The sequence below is a fragment of the Pezoporus flaviventris genome, unplaced genomic scaffold (genome assembly GCF_033815535.1).
Source record: "Pezoporus flaviventris isolate CSIRO_AGI_PZ_B2104156 unplaced genomic scaffold, CSIRO_AGI_Pfla_v1 ptg000015l, whole genome shotgun sequence".
NCBI classification, from domain to species: Eukaryota; Metazoa; Chordata; class Aves; order Psittaciformes; family Psittacidae; genus Pezoporus; species Pezoporus flaviventris.
Genome location: NW_026892563.1, coordinates 27,341,400 through 27,368,448, shown reverse-complemented (window position 1 = coordinate 27,368,448; position 27,049 = coordinate 27,341,400). Strand labels below are relative to the sequence as shown.

Below are 27,049 nucleotides of genomic sequence, written 5' to 3'. Positions count from 1 at the left end.
CAAGGGGTTTCGCAGCCGGCCCGGGTTCCTCCAGCTGCCCCAGCCAGGCTCTGGAGGCCGCGGGACCCTCCAGCTGCTCCATCCAGGGGATGCGCCGCGACTGCCCAGATGTTCCTTCCCTTGGCGGCCCCGTGGGGGGCGGGCGGTTTCCTCCCCTCCTGGTCGGGGAGGACCCGGGGCAGAGCCAAATAAAAGGGCTCGGGACAGAGAGAGGCTTCTGCTGAATCCGCGCTTCGCGGTGCCTGTGCCCCCCTCCTGCCCCGTTTTCCAGGGAAAGCAGCCTGGAGCGGGCAGGGTTGGGGGCAGCTCATGGCCGGAGGTAGAGGCTGCCGCTAGCCGGGGCAAGCTGGGGAAAGTTAGAAAAGTAGAGAGACTTTCTGACACACAAACCCTCCTCTGATCGCTGGATATAACAGAGGCTTTTCTTTATTTGCCCTTTTTTTCCCCCTCAGTGGTTTTCTCCACGAAAATGAGCACCCGTGGCTGTAGCTCCTGTAATTTCACAGGAATGTACGGCAGAGCCCTGAATCCAAAAATAAAATGTCTAAAAATAAAATTGAAAGGATGAAGCCACAGTTTTATTCACAAACGCCACGCTGTAGCAAATGGTGTTACTGACATTACTGAGTCAGTCACAGTAGAGTGAAAGGCATCTTACACTGCACCACCTAAGTTAAATTAGCCAGCAGAGAACACCAGAAAAACCCTCAAGCCTTATATATGGAAAAATCTTCCTTTGAAGTATTTGCCAGGAAGTTTTGATAATCAGATTTGAAGCTCTGTTTAAACTACACCAGAAGCCTCCCTGACCCTTTCCACCCCTGTCAGCACCAAGTTCTTGTGTTGCCAGCCTTCCCCTGTAGCTGTTGGAATAGCCAATCTGAGGCACCAGCTAGTCATAACTTGGACTAAATTCTGAGACGCCCCCAAGACCCCTAATTTTAGATTTCTTCTTTTCATCATCCCCAAAACATTTTGCTTTGGGAAATTTGTGGGTGAAATTAACCTCATGTAAAGATCTACATTTTGTGTTTCTGTTTGACACCTTTTAACCCTTGGTTATATTCTCAGACAGCTCTGTCCATGTCTTTCTCTTTAGTATAAAGTGACACTTTCACTAGCAGATAAACAGTACTCTAGCAAATACTCTTCAGCATCTGGCAAGCAGATGCCTTTGCAGGTTGGGTGATGTAATGAGTATAGAGAAAAAGGAAATTCATATTTTCCAAAAGGACTACCTCTCTGTACACAGTGTTTCAGAAATCCAGCCTCTGTGGCAGCTGCTCCCCTTTCTGGTCTGAGAAACTTCTTTTGCAATTGTTTTAGATGGCAGAATTCATCTCATGTAATGGCATTAATTCCTACGTAATGGATATCCTTCTGTTGCAGAAGAGTTCTCAGCAGACTGAGCTAAATCACTCAATGAAACTGATAATTATAATTATCTCATTTATTTACCACTGGCTTGGTGTGTTTGTTTTGGCAGCGGAGCAAAAATCACTTTCTGGGATTCCTCACTTACATCCATACCTAAGACAACTTAGAAGTGATTCTAAGTAACAATTAGTGTCTCCAATGTCAAAAATTCAAATTAGTTTTTATGCCAGAACCCCTGCAGGGATTCTGCGCTTCTGCAAGGACCATTGCAGTGTGCAATAAAGTAACCACAGAGAAGTGTGTGCATAGAATATTCTATAAAACTGCTATGGACTTGTCGTGGTTTAAACCCAGTCAGGTAATTCGTTCGCTCACTTCCCCCCCTTTCTTGCCCTCCCCCTGCTCTCGGAGGGACGGAGAGGAGAATCAAAAGAATGCAACTCCCACGGGTTGAGATAAGAACAGTTTAGTAACTAAGGTATAACACAAATCACTACTGCTACCACCAATGATAATAATGATAAAGGAAATAACAAGGGAAGAGAATACATCACCTCACCACCCGCTGACCGATAACTCGCCCCCCAAGCCCGACCAAGCTCCGACCGATACCTCCTCCAACCCTGCAGTCTCCCAGCCCTTCCGGCTAACTCCCAGTTACATCCCGGGCATGACGTGCTGTGGTATGGAATACCTCTTTGGTCAGTTTGGGTCAGGTGTCCTGTCTCTGCTTCCTCCCAGCTTCCCCTCCTCCCTGGCAGAGCATGAGGCTCGCAAAGTCCTTGGCCAAACCAAAACATCTCTATCAGCTCTGTTCCCGAGCCGAAAGTCAAAACACTGCACTGCACCAGCTACCAAGGAGGAGAAACATGACTGCTACTGCTGAACCCAGGACAGGACTACAGAAACAACAGAGCATCCTTTGCAATTTTTTATCAAAGGTCAAATAGAGGCCAAAAGCACATTCAGTCAAGTTCAGACCTTCATTTATTCTTTTTACCCTATTCCAGTTTTCCAGTTTGTAAGTAACAACATATGGATCTATTCCATTTTTCTTCCTGCTCAATGTGCTCAACAACAAAAAAACCCCAATTATCTTTAAATGCTTAATGTTGCAGTGAGTGTTACGTCTGTGCTATGAATGATACTGGACAACCATTCAATACTTGAATGGCATGGGTTTGATGTGAAACATTAAGTTTCACATTAACTACATAAACTGTAGTTTCTAAAATAGAAAACCAAGATTTTCTGAACAATACAGCCCAGCTGCAACATTCATGTCTGCCAAACAAACATTATTTCCATAAGCGCTTGTGTCCTCTTTGTTTTGCTTGGAAAATGCCTTCTTAATTGGGAATCCTTCCATTCTTGCTGGAGTCAAAGTAAACAGCATCCACAAAAATCATTAAGGAACACACTTCAAATAAATCTTCATTGGGCTTGAGTCCCTAAGCTGCTTCCAAAGGAGACCTTTTAAAGGCATTTGTTTGGTTGCTCACTGCTGATATTGAGCATTTCACCCTTAGCAAGTCATAAAAACATTTCTTCAGGGCTGAGCCTGAATGCTGAGAGATGAATTTGGAAGCAGTGCTTGAACCACTTTCCACAGGAGTTACCTGGATTAAACATTATAGGGCCAAATGTCTGTGGCTCCAAACTCCACAGGTCTATTACATTGCATTTAATAAAATATCTAGCTCTTTTACTTCATCAGTTATCATAGCTATCAGGCACTTACATCAACAATCATTAAAATCATTATCTCTGTACCTCACCAATTGTCCACAGTCACACATCTATATGCTTTGATCCAAATACTTGTGAGAACATTGTAGACAAATTAGAGTTATACATGGTTTAAGATTACTGTAACATCTGCAGTTTACCTCAGAAGGTGAGTGGTAGCACTTGAAGGCAGGTGAGCTAGTTTCAGTCTAGTCAACTTGGTGTAACAGTACCTTTAGCAAATGGTAGAAGCAGATGCCACCATAACCTTGATCTCCAAGCTGTTTCTCACATCCCCATTCTGTGCCTTTGGCCTTTGCTGTTCTTACCCTGGCTAGCTGCATCCACGCCAATGGGCCTCCTGAGGAGGCCACCCAGCCACCAGCATGGTTATAGATTACAGATGTGTGATGATGTAGCCCTGCAGAGTCAGGGGATGAAGCTAACCCTGGGCCTCCTGAGCCTAGTCCAGTCCAACAGGACATATTCATGACAAGTTTCTGGGTAAAAACAGAACTGAAATGTTGATCTACTTCCCTGGACACTTCAAGTCTAAGGTTTGCTGTTTGTAGGTATCTTCATAGCACCACATCTGATTTATAGTTGAGGAAATGCAGAAAGAAGTGTAGCTGACACTGATTAATTTATCTCTAGACAGAGCGCCCAGAAATTTAAAAAATAATTCTGGCTTTACAAAGTTTATGCAACAGTTGAATAAAGAGCAAACGCATGCATTGGTTGTGGCTTGGGGAAAAGCAAACATTGACTTTCTGGTTTCAGTACAACTTGTAACAAGCAAAATAAACAAAAATTTAATTTCTGTAAAAAGACCTATCTTATGACAGCCCAAGTTCTGGAGTGCTAGTGGGGATATTTCCTCTTGGGTGGATTTAGACGATATAGGTTTAAATCTGTAAAGTTTAAAAATGTTTCTAGGCCTAATTCTGCCATCAGTAAAAAAATGCAGTTACATTATACATGACATTTTAATTTTAATTTTTCTTTATGGTAATAATTATTAACCATGTTGCTGTTTGAAGTACTTGTCCTTTTTTTACAAGTAGCATGTAAGACCTCTGTAAGAAACTGTAAAGAGTACTTTTTTTTTTTCAAGTTTCTACCCTCTGCATTGCATTAATCAGCAATTTGTCAAGCTGATTCCTACCATATAAAATGTACCATCTGCTTACGAAAGACTTTCATCTAGAACATGTAAAAACAGTCCTGGAGAAAAACAGTCAAAAGAGCTCATCCTACCCCTATCTTCACTGAGAGGAACTGCAAAGACTGCAAATGCAATACCTGAATCAATGTTTCAAACTGATTATAGTCCTTTGAACTAACTAGCAATTTGGCATGGGGAATCTAGTTCAATAAAGCCAGAAATGCTAAGCATATTAACGGCAAGAATTTTCTCCCCAGATTTCTCCATTTCCATATAATGATGATTCAAAACAGAAAAATATGGCAAAAGCAGCACTAGGAGCAAGTAGTTTGCAGATCCTGAATATTTTTCTTCTTGGAGTATCAGCACTTGAAATTAATATATGCCCTGACACTGAGAGCTGTGCAAGTGAAGTTGTCTCCAGTACAAACATGTACAAAAAAAGAGGATCCCTGTCCCTGCATCGCAGAGTAAGAATCTTTGCCTTTTCTCATCTTGTTATGGATGAGAGCAAAGATGATTTTAAGGCTGCAAGGTGACAAAAAAGAAGCCTGAAAATCACCTCTGGGAACATGGAATGACATTTCTTTTTACTATGCTTCAGCTCATGAAGCAAATTTCATATTCAAAAGGAAGAGATTATTCACACTGGGGAAAATGACATGCGCTACCCTGGCATTTTTCAGTAGAGGATGGTCAGCAACAGATTATTTGAACAAGTCTACAATAGTGTAACTTCTCAATAACATCAGCCAATAGAGAGCTCATCTGGTGTACTCACTCAGGATCAAGTACCAAGCCAAGTCCTAGTTTATCAGCTGCAGAAACTGGGACATGTAAACCTAAGGCAGAGGGCTGTGGAAAAATGGGATATTCTGCTAGCTGAGAAAAGAAAAGGCGGCTGCAAGAACTAGAAACCCTCTCTGCCTTCATCACTCCTTGGTCATTTCTAGATATGTTACCTGCATGCCTGTGTTTGGCTGATAGTTTCTTATTTTGGGGCACCTGGTAGGAGACATCTAGGTTAGAGATTTATATAAGCACCAAGCATTCAGAAGGGCAAATGAAGTCTACTGGAGCAGCTAGTTAAATTATAAAGTATCCTGAGCAAATGTCAGGGCCAATGGAGTATTCAAGAAATTGCAGCAGATCGTAATAAACAGTTCACAGTTCCCTGGAAATAGTATCTCCTCACCTTTAATGCACACTGTGATGATAACCATGTTTGCAAAATATTTAGATGCTGCAGGAAACCTACCCCAGGAAACCTCATGAAGAAGCTGACAGCTCTGAATTCAGCACATTGTTTGGGTTTTGTCGTGATAAAGGGGGCTTCTAGTCACACATCTATCCAGGAAACGTAGGGACCAGCTTCATTCCCAGACACTGTCCTGCATTTACACTAAATGAGACGCTAGTCCTGTGGGGAAAAAAATGCAGTCAAATCATTAAATCATATCACATAATACATATTGTGTGGGGGAAGGGGTGAGGGGGCTGAACTACACTTCCAAAGGCAGCATTAGGTGTGTATTTCTCCAGCTTTTGAGAGTTTAACTTTGCAAACCTTCTGGTGTTCTTTCAACATTTTTTTATGATGCAATTTTGGTTTTCTTCATTGCTTTGTTAATTTTTGTTCTCTCTCTGACTCGCTGCATTTGGCACATACCCCAGGTGAGTCAGGAGAGAGGGCTAGCCAGGGGAGAACATCAGGATGAAAAACCCTTTGGAGGGAGACACGAGGCAGAAAGAAGAGGATGGGAAAATTGGTCAGCTGAGCAGTGATATGAAGAGCAGCAGCTGTAGCCCTGCCTAGGGAGAAGGAGCTAAAAATGCTTTTTCAGGACAAGAAAAGCAAGAGCACAGCTGTGGGAGGTGACCATGGAGGGGTGGGGAGGTCAGAAAGCCAGTGACACTGCATAAGTATTGCTTCCTGTGACCTCTTTCCCTCAGCTGTCCTGCAGCATGGCAGGTAATGTCTTCCTGCTGTTGTGGTACCAGTCCACCCCATGGGACATCAGGGCCAGAAAATCTCTGGTGAAAAAACTCCCCATACACACATTTATCACACACATGAAAGAGAAAAAGCAGTAATAGGAAGAAGCGCATCATGGAAGTCTTTGTGTCCAGGTGCAGTATTCCCTGGAGACAAATACTTTCCACTTGGTCACTGACCTTCCCCAGCTCTGCTCCCAAGCCAGCTGCAAAGCCTCAGCTGCAGTGGTGCTCCACTGTTGACTTGCTTGGCTCTTCCTCCCCTTTGCTTTAATCCAGGAGCCCAGCTGGGCTGCCAGGATAGGCAGGGCCACTTCCACACTGCTGACTCCCACTCAGTACCACCTCTCTGCCAGGTTTCCCATAACACTGAAATTTCCATTGGCCCCTGAGTATTTAATGGCACAGGCACCTTATAAACACATATGCTTGAATGTGATTTTGAACATGCAGGATGATGTTGAATGTAATGGGATCACAGGCTAAGCAGCTTTGTAGGTAAAGGCCATCATAGGGAAGCAGGGGAGTGTTGCAGAATGACTCTAAGAGCAGAACCATATAGTTCTGGAGGACTGTGCGAGCAAGGCAGGGGGTGGCCCCCACAGGTGGCCGGAGACCGGACCTGGGAGGAGAATGTGGAGGAAGCTGTGGGGGCTAACCAATACTGTTTGTGCCAAGAAGGAGTGGCTGAATACCACTCCTATATATGTGTGAACTGCGTCACAAAGTAGAAGTTGCTTATCACCCATATTGGGTTGGCCTGTCTGCTTCTCCTCGCCGCTTACAGGGGAGTAACAGGGAGAAGGCTGTTTCTGAGAAAGAAAGTTGAAGGAAAGCAGAGAAACCCAGGGGCTGCATAAAAAAATAATAGATTGTGACCAGGCAGGGGGAGTGGTAGATAGAAACCTGCAGTACAGCACACTTCTCCCAGGAGATGCAGAGGCAGAAATGTCTAATTGTCAGCACATGTCAGTATATATAAAGTACATATATGTAAAATGATATTTGGTACTCTGGTGAACAAGCACAATAAAAATTAAATGACCAGGTAATTTAGTAAGCCAGTAATTAGTGTAGAAGGGGAAGAGGGTAATTTCTGATCCTGGGTTTCCTGCTCAAGTTCCCAGACAGAACATTCTCTTTCAATTGAAAAAGAAAGGGGGAGGGGGAGAAATCTATCAGCTTTTTTTTTTGACATTCCTGTGATATACTTTGGTTGTTTTAAGAAATTCAGTTCTTTTACCTCCGTTCTGTTTCTGAGCAAAAGTATTTCTTTATTTGGCAGAACACAGGAACTGAACTTGCCAACATGTCCACTCGTGCTTCATTTCACAACAATGAGTAATTCCCCCACAGTTGGCACATTTGAATGTATTTGAAGAATGAAGTTCAGTATGGCTTTATGTCTCTGGATTTCCACTGAAGTAATAGTGAAAGGCTGAAGACTGTAACTGACATTAACTGTGCAAACATCCTGAGTGGTTTAAGACTCTTGCCACCCCTCAGCCTCTCATTTCTGTCCTGCTGCAAAATGTGCCCTCAGAGTAAAGCAGCCTAACAGAAGTGCATCCCTGCTCTTTGCCATCACAGTTTGCAGCCCAGAAAAGCTGGACAACCCCCCTGCATTGGTGGGACTTTGAACTGGACCAACTGAAATGTGGGTCTGTGTGTCACAGCTCACTTTGCTGTGGACTGCTGTAGAGGAGAGGTTGCATTTGATGAATGGAGATATTTTGAAATTTATTTTAAAATATAGCTGATTTTCAGCTATATTGCATATGAAAAGCACTGGTAGTGCTTATTTTTTTCTGGGTGACACAGGAGAACAGAAGAAATGGAGATTTTTTTGCTAGTTAAGGTAGTGTGAGATCTGGGTTTGAAAAGTCAAACTGTGTACCTGACAAGTAAAGAAGTCAGAAAACTATTCATGGAAGCCTGCATAGACCTGCTAAATGTAACTTACACAATCTGGAAGGAAAATGCTGGTTTTTTTTTTTAAATTGTTGCTAAAAGCAAAGGTTTCTATATGTACTTTTATGGTTTCTGTATGTACATTTATTGTTTCTATATATACATTTATGGAATAGCATATGCTGCTTATATGGAAAAAATGCTATAGCTTTTTCTCACGAAGAAACTTCTGGCTTCACATATAATTATTCTGTCAGAATATACCTGGGGCAAGAAATATATTATTTCTCCTATAGTAAGGATTAGGGGAGGGCTCCTCAAGGCTTTTTTGTATTTAATATTGAAAATATGGAAAACAAGACCGAGTACTGGGAGCAGCAGATACTATAGTGATGATAGGGACATTTTGGCCTACAGGAGCAGCTCACCAGCTATAGGCAAGTATCTGAGGAAGGTTTCAGAGAAGCATGGACAAACCTTGGTTTCTGTGGTAGCAGAAATGGGGTAACTTCTGCAGCGTAGAAGCTGCTGAACCCGAGGGCTGCCACAGAGGGGAAGAGAAACTTGGCTGGCTGTACAAGGGGAGCAGCTCCCTGGACAGGAGCTGAGTGAGCTGTTTCTGATATTGGGCACCCTTTGACCCTCAGGAAAACAGCAGCCACGGGGTTGCTGCTCATCTCTCCCCTCCAGCCTGAGCATTCAGTATGCACATGGGTGGAGGCACCGAGGAGTACACCAGCAGGTCTCCAACCGGTTAAAGCAGGGGAGTGTGGGCTGCATCCTGGAAATGGAGGGCAGATAAAGAAGACAGTTTGGGAAACAGCTGCAGTGAGGAGCTGCCAACTAGTAATTCAGCAGTATATGATCTTCAGAGCTAGATCAAGGTCTTCTGCTGACCGTGGGATAAATACTGCAGACCCTAATACCAGACTAAACTCTGCCATGGGTATCTCATCAGCTTATGTTGATTTCCTTCATATAATTAAAAGTTGCATATAAATAACACAGGGCAAAATCTGACCACGCAGTCCTGCAATTTTGGTATCTTGATTACGTGTTTTGGTTTTGTTGGTGTTTTTTGTTTGTTTGGGGGTTTTGGGATTTGGTGGTTGGTTTTTTGTTTTGTTTTGTTTTGTTGTTTCCTACTGGCACTGTAACTAGTTTTGATGTCAAACGTGTTTGCACTCACTCGATATTGACAGTCTCCCTCTGCTGGATAATGGCTATAAATGTCATCTACTAATGACAATAAGTGAAATAACTTGCTAACAGTGTATTTTGTAGCAAATTCGTATTTTTGATTTGCACTGTCCATAGAATTGTATTGCCTAAACACTGGCATGTTTCTATGAAACACATAGGCAGAAGGAGTTAAGAGTTAGTTTTTATCTTCTAAGTTGGTCTCTGAACTGTATAAGAAGCTACACTTGCAGTAACCTCATAATGCATTACAGTGCATACTGAGTAGTTTTGTTTTCTTTCTTCTTCTGTAACTGGAATCAAACCTTGAATATTCCCTTTCCACAGTCCTAAAGGACCCTCTCTTCTTGACTTCTTCATCACAGACAAGTCTGCCACTGACTTTACAGAAGCACCTAGATACAACAGTTGGACAGGTCTATTACTTTAGCAGCCAATTTTGAATACACTGCTAAATATAAATGGAAAAGAGTACTAGAAAACGGGATTTTAATACAGGAATTCCTGTTATTTCCCAGGAATTTTGAGAGCTCTAGCTGATATATTCCCTTAAAAATTAAGATCCCTAGTCCAAAACATTTACTGAATCAACAACATTAAGGAAATGAGGATACACTTATTAGATTAAGTCCTGCTATCATCAGAACAACTTCAGCAGGATCCAGACCAGACACAAGATTATTTTCTTCCAGAAGAATGTGGTATCCAGTGGTATGCCGTGCTTTCTATACTTATTTGATACCAACCCAGAAAGTCTTGAGATAAGGTTCTGTGCTTGAAAGTACAGACAGCATAGCAGTTATACCTACTTTTCTCACTCAGCTCCACTCCACCAATATGTCTCAGATGCCACCTACAGAAACAGGCTTCAAAGAGAGGAGTACTTAGTCCTCAGTCTCTTTCCTGAGGTTATCAATATAGGCACTAACTAGATCACGTAATTTATGGAGAGGAGTGAGCTGAACAGACTAAACTATTAAATGTTGATTATAGAATCATAGAATCATAGAATAGTTGGGGTTGGAAAGGACCTTAAGATCATCTAGTTCCACCCCCATTGCCATAGGCAGGGACACCTCACACTAAACCACGTCACCCAAGGCTCTGCCCAGCCTGGCCTTGAACACTGCCAGGGATGAAGCATTCACAGCTTCCCTGGGCAACCCATTCCAGTGCCTCACCACAATTACACTAAAGAACTTCCTCCTTATAACCAATCTTAACTTCCCCGTTTAAGTTTTAACCCATTACCCCTTGTCCTGTCACTACAGTCCCTAATGAAGAGTCCCTCCCCAGCATCCCTACAGGCCCCCTTCAGATACTCGAAGGCTGCTATGAGGTCTCCACACAGCCTTCTCTTCTCCAGGCTGAACAGACACAACTTTCTCAGCCTGTCTTCATATGGGAGGTGCTCCAGTCCCCTGATCATCCTCATGGCCCTCCTCTAGACTTGTTCCAACGTTTCCATGTCCTTTTTATGTTGAGGACACCAGAACTGCACACAATACTCCAGGTGAGGTCTCACAAGAGCAGAGTAGAGGGGCAGGATCACCTCCTTCGACCTGCTGGTCATGCTCCTTTTGATGCAGCCCAGGATACAGTTGGCTTTCTGGGCTGCGAGTGCACACTGTGAATTAGGAGAACTGTTTACCCCTTCACTGCAGTGCCAACTCTGAACTGCACATATCGAAGCACCCAGCTGTTTGCAGATCCCTCAGAACACTGGTGTTCCGCTTTTCCACTAATACATTTATTTAAAGAATGATGCAACAGCTCCAATGCGGCCCATCATCTTCTATCTTTGGTCATCAGTATAAAACTTTGCTAAAAGCAATACTGATGCTGAGGGTTCTCCCAGCTTCTTTGTAGCATCTGGTAGCATAAGATTGCTGCAGCAGTTTCAATATGCAGACATATCTCTTTCAGTCACCAGCATTCAAGGTTTAGTCGAGGTCTGAATAATTTGGTATATGATCCCCTTCCTCTACCCTCTGCATTAAAAGTAACAGAAAATAAGGCCCTAGGAATTTCTCATGATACCTCTCTGTGAAGGCTGTGCATGCAGTAAGGTTCTGTGCTTCTGCCAGTCTCCAAGTCATCATGACAAATAACACAAATACAAATCTTGCTCCTTCAAGTGAAAGGAAATTTTTATCAGTCTTAAACAACATCAACTCAGAATTGCTCTTCAGTAGGTAATCAGATCGTACTGATTCCATGATGATCATCATGATACCATAAATGTGTGATGAACATTATGGTTGATGTATGTTGACCATATAATAGTGACCTGGATTATGCTACTGTGGGTCTACATTTGTTCCATGCAAAGGGTGTTAAAGGTATGGAAAATCTTTTGTCTGGAGTAGCCTCCAACTCTGAGTGAACTTGGTACAACGGCAAAGGAGTTTGTGAATTTTTAATTTTTTTTTATTATAAATTCTGGTCTAACCTGTGATTGACAAAATTCTGCATAGGTGAGAGCAGCACAAAGTTACTTTGTTCACCCTGGACCTTTTATTGCTTCTGGGACCATCAGCACAAAGGAATGCCCTAACCATTCCTCTTTCTCAGGCGTAACTTTGTGCTAGCTGTGGGAAGGCTAACCTAAAAACACTCTAGTTGCTTTATGACAGCCAAAATTCCTCAGGGAATAGACACACTGGATTTAAAATGCTTATGAAAGACATTCAAAATTTGTTTTGTGCATACAGGAAGACTAAAACATCAACTGAGATCCATTGCATAAAGATCCAGGAAGGGTGAAAAAAAATCTTACTGTCCACCTGATATGACAGGATATGGTTGCAGGGAAGCGCAGGGGAACGGTGTCTCTGAATCCTTCTGCTCAAGCTTTGTAGCAGAAAAAGGCTCCTTTTTGATACTTCAGTATCAAAATAGGACTAATTCACTAGGCTGAGGACTCTCTGTAAGGACTCTATTGGCTTTTTAATGAAAAATCATATATAACTGTCACAGATTTTGGTGAGCCTTCTCAGTACAGCAAAACAATCAATTAGTTTAGAAATTGCATTAACTGAAGCATTTTGACAAACATAAGAAGGATAAGAATGAATCAAATATGACAGAATATTAGTCTTTGATACTCCTTGTATCACTTCTTTCCCTTACTTTTCTATCTGGCTTCAGGGAAAAGACACAGCTGAGAGAAGTTATCCTTTTCCAAAGTACAGGAAAGACTGGGCTAGAATTCAGAGGGATCCTCCTAATAGGAGGAATATCATATGTCAATCCAATCTAAACCAACAGAGTAAATGAAAATCCAACACCCTACAAGAAATGTTTTCTATGATGAGTGGGTGTATTTTAACAATTGTTCATATACAGTTATGCAAAGCTCTGGCAGAACAAGCACAGGCAGGGCATTATCTATGAAGTTTGTTGGATTTCACTATTCATTTCTGTCAGTGAATGGCTAGATTTTGGCTGTGATATCTTTCTGGATGTATTTCAATACTTGTTTTCAATAGTTTTGGTAGATGCCTGTATAAACTCAAGGTCCTGTGATTATGTTTAATTTCATTGTGAATAACTTTGGCTATCTGGTTTGATTATACCTCTGTGTGATTTTTATCCTACTCATTCAAAGCCAGAGCTCCAGAGCTGTGCTTGTCCAAATACCTTCTTTTGTGCTAAAGAACAAAAAAGTACACATTAACATTTTCATTTTTTCATATGTAATATTAGGGGTTTTTTTAAATGGGTATTGTACCCTTGTTCAGCTATACATCATGGTTGTTTTAGTTTATTTATGCATTGAAATATTTCTCTTTTTTTCCTAGAAAGAATTGTTGTGGGTATGCACATGAATATAGGTATTGCTTCATTTTGCCTTTGCAGGGTTGGTCATTTTATATATTAGTATGTGATATGTTAAAAAGTATCCAAAACTTAATCTGCCTTCAAAACCATGCTGTAATTAAATAATACCTCAGAAGTATGCAAGCATAAATATCTTGCTTTGGAAATTCCACCTAAAAGATGAGGTGACCACACTTGACATTCTCTTCTTAGCCCTCTCAGGAAACACTGATGTATAACTGGATCATGCGCTTGAAATGCTTCCCACAGGAGCACTTCCTAGTTAGCCTAATGCCCTGGAAAGGATTCACAGAGGGGAGCATTTTACCAAAGCACATCACCCATGAGACACAGCAAGTTTAAAATGTCCTTCACAGGCTTCTGAGTCACATCAGCTTTCAACAGCCGGCCTGCAGTGGGGGTGTCAGCTTACTTCTACCTGCTGGCTCCCCACTCTCGTAAAACTGTTCCAGGTTTTTAAAATTACCTCTTAATGAGCATTTTGGAAAAGGTATTTTTTGGTCCCTTTGTCTTTGCTTCCCACTAAGTGACCTCCTTTGTCTCCAAGGTTTGGACTCTGATCCAACTTTCAGCCATCCCATTCTTGGAAAGAGCAGAAAGAGCAAACATATGCAGAGGAATGGGCATGTGTGCGGAAAACGGCCACAGCCAGCCCAGCTGCTCTGAGAACTGGGGGTGGGAATCAGAGCAATGGCTATTTTTCACGTCAGTCTTGACATGAAAACAAAAGGTCACAACCAAACTTGTGACTTACTGTGAAAATGAAAACCCTCTGGAGTCTTTCTGACTACTTGCAAATTCCAGTTCCACTTTTTGGTAGAAATAAATAGAAATATCAGCCATGCCATTCAATCACATTCCTCTTTGGATGATTAACTTTCTTCCCAAATGCCTGATTCATTATGGAATAATTGTCAACTTCTGCAGAGAAAGATTTCATTCCACCATGCAAATTTCAGTTTAAGTAATGCTATTGTGTTGGGGGCTAAACTGAAAAGGACTGCTGGTCCAATGAGACATGGTGTGAAGCAAGAGAAAACACTTAAATGCTTTTGAGTAAACATTTTTTAGCAATTTAAGGACAGTTGAGGACAATATTTGAAAGCTTCTTTTTTTTTTTCCCAGAGTCTGACAGGGTTATAAACACTTACAGACTCTCCCATTTGAGATATGGGGTTCAGTGATAAACACAGGAGCTGTTTGGAGGTAGACCTACTAGGCTGCCTTTATGGCAGTAAGGTTGCCTGTGCTTCCATACAGGTGGTAAAAAGCAAGTCAGAGCCAGGCACACGTGGGGTTTCTATTTTAGCTCTTTTTGGTGTTTTTTCTGTCATCAGGTGTGGTGCACAACCAGCATGCTAGTCTCATGAATACAATCTTTTTGAAATTCTGCTGGGATACAGCTGGGCTTGTTGAGTTAATCTGGCTGGAAAACAGGAGGAGGGAGAAGCTGATGCTCTGAAATCCATAAAAAGCTGGGGCAGACATGGCATTTAGCTCTCATGAGATGTAAGGGCAGGTTGCTACATAAAGGGGTGTATGTGAGATGCTCTATCTGGGGAAGTCAAGTACAGCTGGCCATGTTCTTTTCTACCCAGGTCTATTGCAATGCAGTTTTCAAATTAGGGCTACAAAAGGAAAGCCATCCACATAGAAGTTTTGGCTGACAGAAGAGCTTCATGAAAATTCAATCTGGATTGGGGAGGACAGGAACCATGCATAGGAACACCATTTTTCAGTTTATAGCATCATTTATTAGTTTATAATATAAGTCACCAATTAGGAGCAATTTTCAAGCATCAGCAATTCAATTTGCTTTCTTATATATTCCCCAAAGACCTACTTAAAAAGAAAAACCTTTAATAGAGATAAGCATTACAAAGTTTTAAGGATGCCCTAAGCTTTTAAAAGGTTGAACATTCAAAATTAAGACTCTAAAGTAAAATAGTAAGATCTTCATTAATTATAGAAAATCACAGGAAGAACACCCAGCAAACTTCTATTTTTGCTCATGACCTCATTAGTCTTAATTCTAACTGTATTATCCGAAGCAGGCTTTCTCTGACCTAGGCCTGGGGAAATTATTCCCAAAGAGGGCAGGATCCTTCTCTGCAGGGAAGACTTCCATGTTGAAAAGGGGCATGGGGAGGTTGTGGGGATGTGTATGCATTTATGAGCATGTGGAGGTGGATGTCCCCTGAATGAGGAAATCTAACTTATAGTTGGTGAGATTTACACCAGAGTTCAGAGGATCTTCAGCCAGAGGAAACAATTATCCTAAGTCCTGCTTACCATAGTCAGAGCAAGTTCTTATTCCCTTGGTTTGGCCGAAGCTCTAGAAAAGAGAAAAAGGGAAAAGGGTTGCAATACTTACTATGAATGTGTGAAAATCCCTTGAAGAGATTATACAACAGTATGATAGGCAGAACATCTCTGTTTTTACTGAAGAACTTTCAGCAAAGATCAAATTCTGATGAAGCAAAACAAATATGTAGCAAAAGAGGTTGGTAGATACAAGGCAGGACTATGAAGTAGTAAATGAGGAGGGGAAAGGCCACAAAAACAGGATGATGAGATTAAAAGCTGAGAGAAAGAACTAGTTGTGTAACTAGGGAAATGGGACTGAGGACATGGGAGAGGGCTTAGGGGATACAAGAGAAATAAGAGTCATATTGCACAGTGATAGGGTAAGCAGAGAGAAGTGAGCTATAGAAGAGAACATGTAGGCTTCTCTTTTATTACTTCCACAAAATTGGAGTCAAGAGATTGTCAAATGAAAAAGATACCTGTTTCCAAGACAAACCTAAGTTAATGTTAGGGGCAGGAAGCAGGTAGCCATTTATGCATAATTTTTCCTTTCCAAACCTAGCAATAAGAGTGTTTTCAGTTAAAACAGAAACAAGGCTTTGGATGACTTCACATGGCTTGTAGTACATACACAGTCTCCTCTTAAATGAGGACTAAATATACACCACTGTCCTGACACAATATTAAATTTGCCTGAAACCCTCTTACAGTGGTTAATTGCTAACTTGGATCTTGCTACACTCCTCCTATGACAAGGTTCACATTTCTAATGGCAAAAGACAGGAAGGTATTAACATGGTGTCAATGATGCAGTTGAATTTTACTTTTATTTTACAGGTTAGGGTTTATTCTATCTAACAGGCTGCTTCTAGTCAAAGTAAAACAAGAATGCTCCCTCTGCTCTTCAGGGAGATTGTTAAAATTCATTATGTTAACACACTCTAGCTCCCCATGCATAAGTATCCTTTCTCAGTGGTTGCTTGTGGTGGAAATTTTTTGTTGTGTTTTGCAGGTCCGGCTTCTGAACCTTTATCTTCTTCCTGCTCTCTCCTTTGCTCTGATTTCTCTCCCATTCTCTTATGAGACTTGATTTTTTTCAAATGCAATCTTTCTCTTCTCTCCTTCACACCTTCAGGTTGCTAAAAGACAGGGGAAAAATAGCAGGGAATTACAAGCAATTTCAACATGAACAACATAAAAATCATGATTTTATTTCACCACTAATGTATAATAAAATATTCCAGTCACCCACCTCAGCAAGATCATCTTTAACATGATGGGTTCAAATTCAAGGTCCCAGCAAGTCACCCCTAAACTCAGCAAGAGGCAACATGCTTTTGGTTATGCTCTGCATTTGGTAGGAGGGTCACCTGAGCAGAGGACTTGAAGAGGAGAGCAGACAGGAAGGAAAAAGGGAAGAGCTTTGAGATTTCAGCCCAGAACCATTGTTTCTGTTCTTTCACATGATCCATCTTTATATGCCTGAAGGCTGTTGAGTGCTAGCTGCAAAGATCTCATTGAAAACAAGTGCTGAAGGTCATGAAGTGTCCTCCAAGCCAGGTTTGTAACAAAAAAGCAATCTGGAGGGAAGGAGATAAAATGGCATTACCTTTCCCCAGCTTTTCCCTTGCCTGTGCGGTCATGGTGAATGAATTGCACCTACAGATCCCTGAAAGCAAAAAAATGCTCCTTTTGGAGATAAAAGCTTAAAACCACTCCCAAATTTCCTTCCAGATCTCTTAACATCTATTGCTCAGTTCTTCAAGATTCTTAAGTCCTTCACATCTTCCAGATGTCAATGATGACCTGGGAAATGACAACAATTTGGTCTACTTGAAAGGTAAATTAAAATACAGTTCAGCACACCTCACTGCAGATTACAGAAGGGTACCAGAATCCATATTTTGAACTTGAACTGAAGATGTATTTACACTCACTGTATCTATTGTACAGTTATCACACACTCACAGACTTTCTAGCCACAGGCACTTTTAATAAATGATAAATTATAAGCCAGGCAACCCACTGGTGAGGGTTGGCATATGAGGCAATGTGAAGTTCCAAATGAAATAAATTCTGAGTAGTTCCTAAAGGGGAAAATAAGATTAGTGAATGAACTTCAAATCTTAACAATGGCATAACAAAGTTGTCATCACCATAATTCTGCATATTCTTAGAGGACTGGTCATGCAAAGACTGTAATTGTGGGATTGATCATGAAATGATGCTGCTTATTGAAGAGAGGTTTTTATTCTCTCTTATTGCTAAACAGAAGATCTGTGAAAAGAGCTGAAAATTACTCTCTTATGCAAGCTGTCAGCATCAACAAACTGGAAAAAAAATAATATTTCCTTTTATTGTTACTTGATGCTAATGTCAAGAGTTATTCAAGTATAGCTTTTTCAATAGGGTGACTGAATTTGATAGTGTTCTTCTGAAACATGAAAGTGACCTAGGGTTAATATTCTTCATTCCATTTTATGATACACTAGATATTATATATCATAGTACCAAAAATGTGTTAAGGTGTCATAGAAAAAAGGCTCTTATTGGCTACTTCATCAACACAAATCACACAGAACATGCTTTTCTCAGGACAGAATGATGGAGAGAAGGATGAAATGTGGGGAGAATCCCTGGATGGCTGCATGCTCTTACATGTTCATATGTGTGTTCATATATAAATATGTTCAGCTACTAATAGCAATGGCTGCTCCTGCAGCTGTGTGGTGAAACCAATGAAAGCAAATGGATGGAGTCCCAAAGGATAAAAGAGAAGCTTTTCAAACGTCACTTACAGATAACACTGTATTTGGTTAAACCAGGTAGGCAGCAGTGAGAAAGGGAGCTGGGTCTTTGGCAAAAGTGAAGAAAACCTGGGTTTACATTGTCACATTTTAGGGGCACAGCTGTAGAAACCCCTGAAAATATTGCCACAGCCAATGTGGGGTCTCTTTTTGAAGATAAAAATTTTTTAGTAAGTTCAGATGATAACACTACATCAGGAATTCTCATGCAAATGATACTACCACTTTAAACGTGTTTCCTGTACTGTAATTTGAGAAATTCTAATTCAAGCTTATCAATGCTCTTCTTCCAAGAAAGCCGTAGGAATTACACCAGGGATAAAGCTGGCCCACTTGTTACTTGGTTGGTTTTTTTAGTTCTGAAGTGATCTTAAGTTGGTTGTTACCTACCAAAGAAACTGAGCGTTTGCTTTTGAGATGCAATTGTTTTTCAAAGGACTCCACAAATTCCTGGATGGAGTTTGATCTTGTCTCTGGGCATGAGCTGTCTCCTGAAGGTGTTCTGCTTGCCTTCCTGTGGCAGTGGCATTTGACATCCTGGTCCTCTTGAGAACCCTTGAGATGGCCTGAAGACGAGCCTTTGGTAGAAGCATGAAGTCGTGTTGTGTGGAGGGAGGAAAGCCTGGCCTGAAAAACAAGAGGTCTGTGTTGATTATTGAGTATTAAAAGAGAGGACACAAGGCAGATTCTTTTTGCCACTGAGCACTCTCCAAACAATGATGCAGAATGAAGGACCTTGCCTAGACTTCTGTATCTTTCCTTTTAAAAAGAACCCCACTGCCAAGATCTTGTTTTCCAGAGGCAGCAGCAGAGTTTGCTTTTATTCCTGTTTTTGAGTATCTAAGTTTTGGCACCCAAATAAATGCTTCAAATGTAAAATGTGATGAGTTCTGTCTAGTGCCCACTGACACTGAAAGAACCTGGGACCCTTCATGATCTCAGAAACTCAGGTCTTGCATCTGGCAGCAGGTTCTAGGCAGGACTCTCAGAAACCAAAGATCCAGTCTTTTGTTGCCAAATTAGCCTGTTTCAGGGTCTGACTCACAGGTGCTCCAGATCTTATCAAATGCTTGAATTCGTTTGAGTGTGAAAGTGACCATTTCTAGCCCAGTTGTGTCAAATCAAATTTTCAGCATGGCCTATAGGCAGACAAGATTGTCCAGGTCTGAATATTCTGATGGTTTCTTGGGCACATTTGTCCTGAGCTGGTGAGGGAGCACCTTCAGGGCACTGAGGGATGCATCGCCACCGCAGAAATAGTAGAAAAGAGACTTCCTGTAATTACACTTGTAGGGCTAAAGTTGGGAAGGAGTAGGCAGTTGTTTAGTTTCCATCTGGTTCAATTTTCTTTGGCCTGACATGCAGATAAAAACTATTGATCTGCATCAGCTGTGCTTAATTGAATGTCTGTAAAGGAAATTAAACTGATACGGAGCTGCCATGTCCTGTGGAGGCATGTATTGGGAAGTTTAGAAATAGACCTGTAGAAGAAGTGAGTGAGAAGGCCACCACATAGAGCCAGGCATGCCCCAAACCCTGCCAGCTGTTGATGCTTTTTTTTGGTGTGTAGTTGACCACTGATAAGATACAGGTAGTGAAAACTGTGGGAGAGAGGTGGGAGGTATCAAAAATGAGGCTCCCACAGGTGTCAGGTTAGGGCACTCCAGGCAACCAGCTGCTGCATACATGTTTGAAGGCATATATGTTTTGTGTAAGCCTGGTGCTAAGCTGCCAGCTACTGAGTAACCATGAGAAGCTCTGCTGGCTTCAAAGGACCTGTGATTGTTTATAACAACTAAAGGTCTGTCCCATAGATCCCAAAATGCTTCCTAAGAAAACCCAGGAGAAAACCCTACACTCACAGTAGATTACTGGGGGGAGCTTGTTTGGGGTTGGGTGGTTTTTTGTTTTGTTTATTTTTTAACAAACAACAGTGTAAAACTAAACTGACTTGATATAGTGGCCACATGAGTCTACAGACCTTGGACTACAAGGGACCTGAAACATCTCCTGTGTACATTTCTATTTACTCTGGTCCAGTTGCTATTATAAATTTACCAGCATAACAGGGACCTATGCAGCCTTTCTTTGGATAGTAAGGCTGTGCATCCATATGCTTGTGACTACATCACATTAGACAGGCTTGATGAGAGGTGCTAAAAATAGTAAATCTCACAGCTGACAGAAGTACCAAATACCGAAGGGTTTTCACATCATACAGTACAGGTTCAATTTCTTTTCCAGATATAAGCTTACTTCAGTAACTAGTATTATGGACTGCCTCCAAGAGTACTGGTAATGATTTCTGCCATACTATTTTTACTTTGGTTTCAAGCCAATCAATACAGCTGTAATTTCAGTAAGGTCATATTGTATTGTTATTTTAAAAAGTATCGAAGCAATCACATTGTACTTGAGGGGCAGTAGGACACATGCCATGTCAAGTTCAACAAGCTAAATGTCTTCTGTGTCATTTTAGTGCCATCAACAAATATTGTTTCCTGGAAATAAAAATTGTTTCTCCCTAAAAATCACTGCTATTTGTTCCTAGACTGTTTGAGGAAAGAAAAAAAAAACAAACCCAGGAGGGCAACTGAAATGGGGGATGGTATTCTGTCAATTCTGTTTTTGCAATATTTGTAAATGTTTTATTTTACTAAGACATTGCTTTTTAATTTCCCTTCACAGATAGACTTATAGTTCTTAACAAAACGACTGCAGTTCACATACTGACGTGGCAGCAGTGGTCCAGAAAAGACACAGGTCTTCCTCTGGTCTGCCTTAGTGGTCTAAGTGTAAAGCTACACATACAGATCTATGGAGTCACATTACTGTGGTTGTACTTCCTCTCATAGTGCCTTTGCCTGATACATACCACCATAGCTAGGAGGACAGCATGCTTGTGCATGTCAGCATGTTGCTGTCTTACAGACACAGCCCTACAGAGGACTAGAGCCTTAATACAGCTGCTCAAGCATGAGCATTGCATGGCTTATAACTAGCACAGCACAGTAGTCTTCCTGAAAACTGAGAGTGTGTAGAACTGAGTCATAAAATGAAACTCAGTGGTGAAGCAGGTCTGGCACTGACTTTACATAAAATCCGGCTGGGTTTCTTCCTGTTCCTTGGATTTAATACATGCATTTAATACGTGTGTTTGGTGCCAGATTGATTGCCTAGTAACATTGTAAATAGGAGCCGCTAAAGACTGCTTTAATCTGTGCTTCCCGTCTCAGCAGCTGCTGGCAACAGAGATTAGCTCTGTATCTGCACATTCTGGTGTCCACACACTGCTGCTGTCCACCCTTGCCAAAAGTCTCCAAACCCCAGTACCTGCTCATGTCCTTGCCTTAGCAGCTGCCCTGTGCCTATACCTGGTGCCTCTTCAGCAAATCTCCTTGGTCTCTGGCACCTAGGATCAGACCTTGACTAGTTCGTAAACTGGAGAAGTGGGGAGGAGGTGAAACAAGGGAAAAGGCATGTGAAGGAAGAATGGTGAATGCTCCTTTATATCAAAATCGGTAATTTTTGCCAGTGGTGATGTGCTAGTTTTGGCAGCGATAGAGTTAATTTTCTTCATACTAACTAGTATGGGGCTATGTTTTGGATTTGTGCTGGAAACAGTGTTGATCACACAGTGATGTTTTAGTTACTGCTGAGCAGTGCTTGCATAGAGTGAAGGCCTTTTCTGCCTCTCACCCCACCAACGAGTAGCTGGTGGTGCACAAGAAATTCTGAGGGGACACAGCCAGGACAGATGACCCCAAATGACCACAGGGATATTCCAGACCATATGGTGTCATGCTGAGCTTGTAAAGCTGTGCGAAGAAGAAGAATGGGAGGGAGCTTGAGAGTGATGGTGCTTGTCTTCCCAAGTCACCATTACCTGTGATGGAGCCCTGCTTTCCTGGAGCTGAACCTTCCTGCTATTCCTTCCCATGTCTGAACACCAGCCTACCATGGGAAATGGTGAATGGATTCCTGTTTTGTTTTGCATGTGCATGCAGCTTTTGCTTTATCTTTTAAACTGTCTTTATCTCAACCCACAAGTTTTCTCATTTTTACCCTTCCAGCTCTTTCCTCCATCCCACCCAGGCTGTGTGGTGCCTAGTTGCTAGATGGGGTTAAACAATGTCAACTGGGAAAGCCAGAAATACCAATTGTATTCTCAGGAGTTGTTTCTCACTCCCTTTAATACCCCCTTTTTCTGTTTGAGCCTTTATGTAAAGGCCAGTCATGCTTGGTATATCTACTTACACAACAGCTAATCTTTTGCTAATCTAGTGCCCATCTAAACCACACAAAAAGTATATAAACAAAATACTTCATTAAATTGATGAAATATAATTTCCTATTCTCTTTCCCAGTTTCTTTTGGAGGCAAGATAATTGCTTCCATCTTTTGGTCTTGATTTGAGGACTTGCACAGCTGTCAGTAAAGAAAATTAATCTTCACTGTGTCTGCACCAGTGTTCATTGTTAGCTGAAGTTTACACAGTGACCCCAGTACTTTAGGGATATTTCGGAATATCTGACATTCAGATGCTGTCCCACAGCTTCCTTTCCTTCCAAGAAGCTTATAGCCAAACATACGTTCCTAAAAAACGTTTTGGCCTAGGCTCCAGCTTATCTGTAGTTACAATATGGTGGTAAATGTTCTGTCTGACTTCAGTTTAAAACATATGTTTAAATCAGACTTCAACAACAGTCAGTTGTTCTGTTCCCTCTTTCAGCTGTTTCTTATTAGATTTTCTGCTGTGAGCAGCAATGTCTACTTGAAGGTGAATACATTTATACGGCTGTAAAGCTCTTATCAGCTCTCCTTTGCCTCCTACCTTTTCCACACAACAAATTGTCTGGGATTTAAGAAACTGTCCTGAACCAAAATGATGGAGGATAACTAAAATGTGTCAAGCAAAGTCATGGCTGGAGACTTCAAAAAGGGTATTACAGTTAATGCTGCGTGCACGGTATCTAAAGTTTGCCAGGGGAACAAGCTAACTAAAGGAGATGGAAACACATGACTTAGTTTTCCCCAGGCAGTTTTCTCATTCAGTGTTGGCCCACAGCAACATATACAACTCTGACGCTTTTCAGGAGAGTGGAGTTGAATGTTTCAGCCTGTCTTGCCAGTGACCCAGTGAAGGATAAATATAATTTTGTGTTTCCCTCTGTAGAATGAGAATGACAACAGCAAAAGCATTTTCCAAAGCTCATCTTAGTAATGTTTGTGAGTTATACTGGGATATCGGGCAAAAATAATTAAAAGTATGTTAATTTGGGAGTTACTCTACAAAGCTTTATACACATTATGGGGAGGTCTATCATAATAAGATGCCACAGGAGTTTAACATTGTGTTAGACGTGAGAGCAGTGGCTCTAATGTCTTTCTACAGCACAGGAAAAGCTATAAAGACCAATATACCAGTCTGGAGCTGAAAGTGATTTCCAGCATTATGCAAAACCACCTTTTATGCTATACTGCTAGCATTTTGCTATGTAATACCAAAACACTCCTGGTGCAGATGCAGTTCATGTGGGCAGCACTGCACTATTGCTGATGCACCATAAACCAGCCCTAGATAGGAGTCAAAGTGTGCTGGCAGTGTTGCTTTGGCAGTACCATTGTATCTGCACAAGGAACTTCTGCCAACAGCTGTGTCAGTCAGAATCTGCTGACTTGATTTTCATCGAGACAGCACTTATCATTTACGATGTTGAGACAGAAAGGGTATAATGTGATCTGCTGCTGATATACTAACTTACAGAAGAGATGCATTTTAACCTCAGTTATTATTCCTCATGATTAATAACGCTGTTCTGATAAAATGCAGATAATATTTAATTAACACTACTGTGTTTCGAATCTTACAGTAGTTTATTTGTAATAGCTGTGTGAAAAAATACACATCCAGGTGCAATAGCAAGTTTTTGCTCTCAACAAGGAGATGCTCTTTCTTGAAGATATTTCTAAGGAATTACTAGTGCCTAATTGTCTAAGTTCTAGATTTGATTTAAGACAACATGTTTTAGTGCTCTTTACTACCAACTAGTCAGAGATTTCCAATTTAAAAAATTTGTCACAAACTTTATCCTTAAATCATAAAATCCTTAAAGAATGTTTCCCTTCTCATTCCTCCAGTCAGTTGCTGGCACTGAGAAATTAAGCAGTTGAAATTTATATCTCATGCATAATACTACTGGAACAAGACAAATTTTTGTGGGGCATTAATGTAAAGGTAAGACATAATTAAGTGTACAGGATAACTTTAGCTCATTGAACAGTAATGTCAAAATTCACAATTTTTCTGTCAGCCAACTTAATCCAATTTCTAGGTATGGATTCAGGGATGCAGCTATAACAAAGTATTTGAATAGCTATTAACCAAGTATTGAAACAAGGGGCTCCGTATCAGTATATAAATAGCTTTTGAACAAACTGAAGAAAAGAACATGCTTCAAATGAAATATATTTGTACACATGCAAATACACACACAAATATATACAAAGATGTGTTCAGCAGTTTGTCAAATGGAAAGTGATTTAAAGTACATTCTTACACTTCAGTCTGTACTGGGGACTAAAGAAATCACGTATGTGTCAGTCTCTGAAGGATAAATTTAAAATACAGTAAAATTAATTAAAAAAGAAACACTAATAAACCTGTTTTCAGGCATTTTGATGGAACCTATCAGCAAAGCTATAGCTCAGATTCTGTGTTGCAGTTTGTGACATAGGTGAAATATAATTGTAAATAACAAATGTGGATGATCAGTCCAAAACTAATGAGTGAAGATTACCTCTCCAGACTGTCTATGAATTCAAAAAGTGGGAAGGTGGCTTTGGTCTGTTTAGTTTCTCTTAGCCAGATTTTTTGAAAATCAAAAATCCCACAGCTTAGAACATGGCAGATCCAGTAGAGGAGAACTTGCAAGATGAAAATACAGAATGGGAGAAAAAGAAGTTTGGAAAAGTTTAGCTGTTTTTCCCCAGTATGATAGCATTTGCTTTGTTGCAGCCATAACAATTTAAGAATATAAGTGAAAAATTGTTTGAAATGAAACATAGTATCTTTGATAAGCCAACAGATGTAGTTGGAAAAAAAAAAAGAGAGAGGTTTGGACAATCTAAACATTTTTTTAGAGCTGAAATAAAAGCAACAGTCTTCAATAAAGAGCAGCTTGTGAACAGTTGGTTTTAGTTTAACTTCATTTTGATAACCAGTTAGATAGTTGTGAGTTGCCTTAAAAACCTGCTTGTGCATATGAACTGTGCCCCTTTCCCAGATATTTTGTTTGTTTAAGACTAAAGAATGTGCTCCTACCTTAGAATTGTACTTCATAGTATAATAAGCTTTCTTATGTGTTGTATCCTTATTTTCTGAGTCAGATGTTTAAAAACAGGAGGGATCACATTCTTTGGTTTAAATTACACCTGCAAACAGCTAAATCCCAGGGAGTAAAGCATACAACTTCCTGGGGGCAGCGTAGTTGCAGAATTAGGTCCAAGATTTAAGAACACATATGGGGTTATACAGTTTTATACATGAGAACAGACTCGTTAAAGACAACGTTTATGTATGCCAGTTGCCAAAATGCTTTTACCTCTGCGGCGCCATGCTGAGCACACAGAACAAGACTGTGGTACATAGTTAGGTAGTTGTTACACCCTTCTTACATTTCTGGTTCTATCATCCCTTATCTTGGAGTTTGCCAGTTTTCTTGTATTCCAAAGGTGCTGGAGGCCTGACCCTGACAGGCAGCTAAGTTCAAAATGCAACTAACTGCCGCCAGCAGGAACTGAACTTAGTTGGCAAGGTGTATCATACTCATTCTCACGCATCTCTAGAGCCAGACTCCAAGGGATGCTTATATTTATACATAAGCCATACACATACAGAGAAAACTGCGCTCAGCTCTTACCGGAAGGGAGGCTCTTCTTTCACTAAAGAGTTGAGTCTGATGTTTCTTCTGGCCTCTACCCTCTTTCTCATTATCATCAGTCAAATTGTGGCCCCAGAAGCTGCTCATCCATTTTGCAAAGGAAATATCATCATCCTCTTCATATTCCATGTACAGGTGTTCCAAACTTGGGGGGGGTCTCCCAACCAGACTGGGAAAAGCAAGCTCAAATGCTGCTACCAAGCCAATAGCCTCACACTGTTCTGTCAACAAGAAGAAATGGAGATGGAGTTTCAACCAGTCTTTCTGCACACCATCCCCCAAAAGCCCAACCCACTGCAGCCCTTGGCACTGTTTAAACATTAAGTCAATCTTTTTTCATCTGTTTTCAACAAGGTTTCTTTTAACATTTCCATTACAGTGATGTCCAATATGACACTGCCAAAGGGGGCTGGTGGGAAGGGAAATGTGTTGGCTGCTCTCTGTGTGTTGCTGTTGAGTGCTGTCAATACCAATGGAGAATTATCTGCAGTTACATGCCTGGGAGGTGTGTACATGAACCCAAAGTAGGCTTGTGATTTTGAGAAGCAGAACCGATATATTGACAGTGTCCAGAAATGGACACAACTAACTAGCCCTGTGGGAGGAAGGACAAATGGCCCATTCTTTCCATGCCACCCTCTCTCTTGACTTCTGTTGTCTCTGCTCTTTCTTTGATATTCAGGAAATGTGGTCTGTCTAGGTAGAAGAAAGCCCCCCTAAAGAAACTGCATGATCATTTTTGGGTTATGGCAGCCAACATGAACTTGTATCAT

At 41.1% G+C, this 27,049-nt stretch overlaps 1 protein-coding gene across 1 annotated transcript; it reads right to left on the bottom strand.

Moving 5' to 3' along the window:
* Positions 1-14,772: 14,772 nt before the first annotated feature.
* Positions 14,773-26,503, bottom strand: LNP1 (leukemia NUP98 fusion partner 1). Its single transcript, XM_061453128.1, has 3 exons — positions 26,256-26,503; positions 18,724-18,960; positions 14,773-16,665 (listed from the first exon to the last, which is right to left on the bottom strand). Exons 1-3 carry the CDS (start codon positions 26,403-26,405, stop codon positions 16,468-16,470), a joined length of 585 nt encoding a protein of 194 aa, XP_061309112.1. The 5' UTR covers positions 26,406-26,503; the 3' UTR covers positions 14,773-16,467.
* Positions 26,504-27,049: the final 546 nt, after the last annotated feature.

Bases quoted from the DNA above. Each gene is read 5' to 3' on its own strand.
- LNP1 (XM_061453128.1), bottom strand. From the start codon at position 26,405: ATGGAATATGAAGAGGATGATGATATTTCCTTTGCAAAATGGATGAGC. The intron at 18,961-26,255 runs GTAAGAGCTGAG...CTTGTTTTTCAG, and splicing joins AAAGAAGAGCCTCCCTTCCG to GCCAGGCTTTCCTCCCTCCA. The intron at 16,666-18,723 runs GTAGGTAACAAC...CCTGTCTTTTAG, and splicing joins GCAAACGCTCAGTTTCTTTG to CAACCTGAAGGTGTGAAGGA.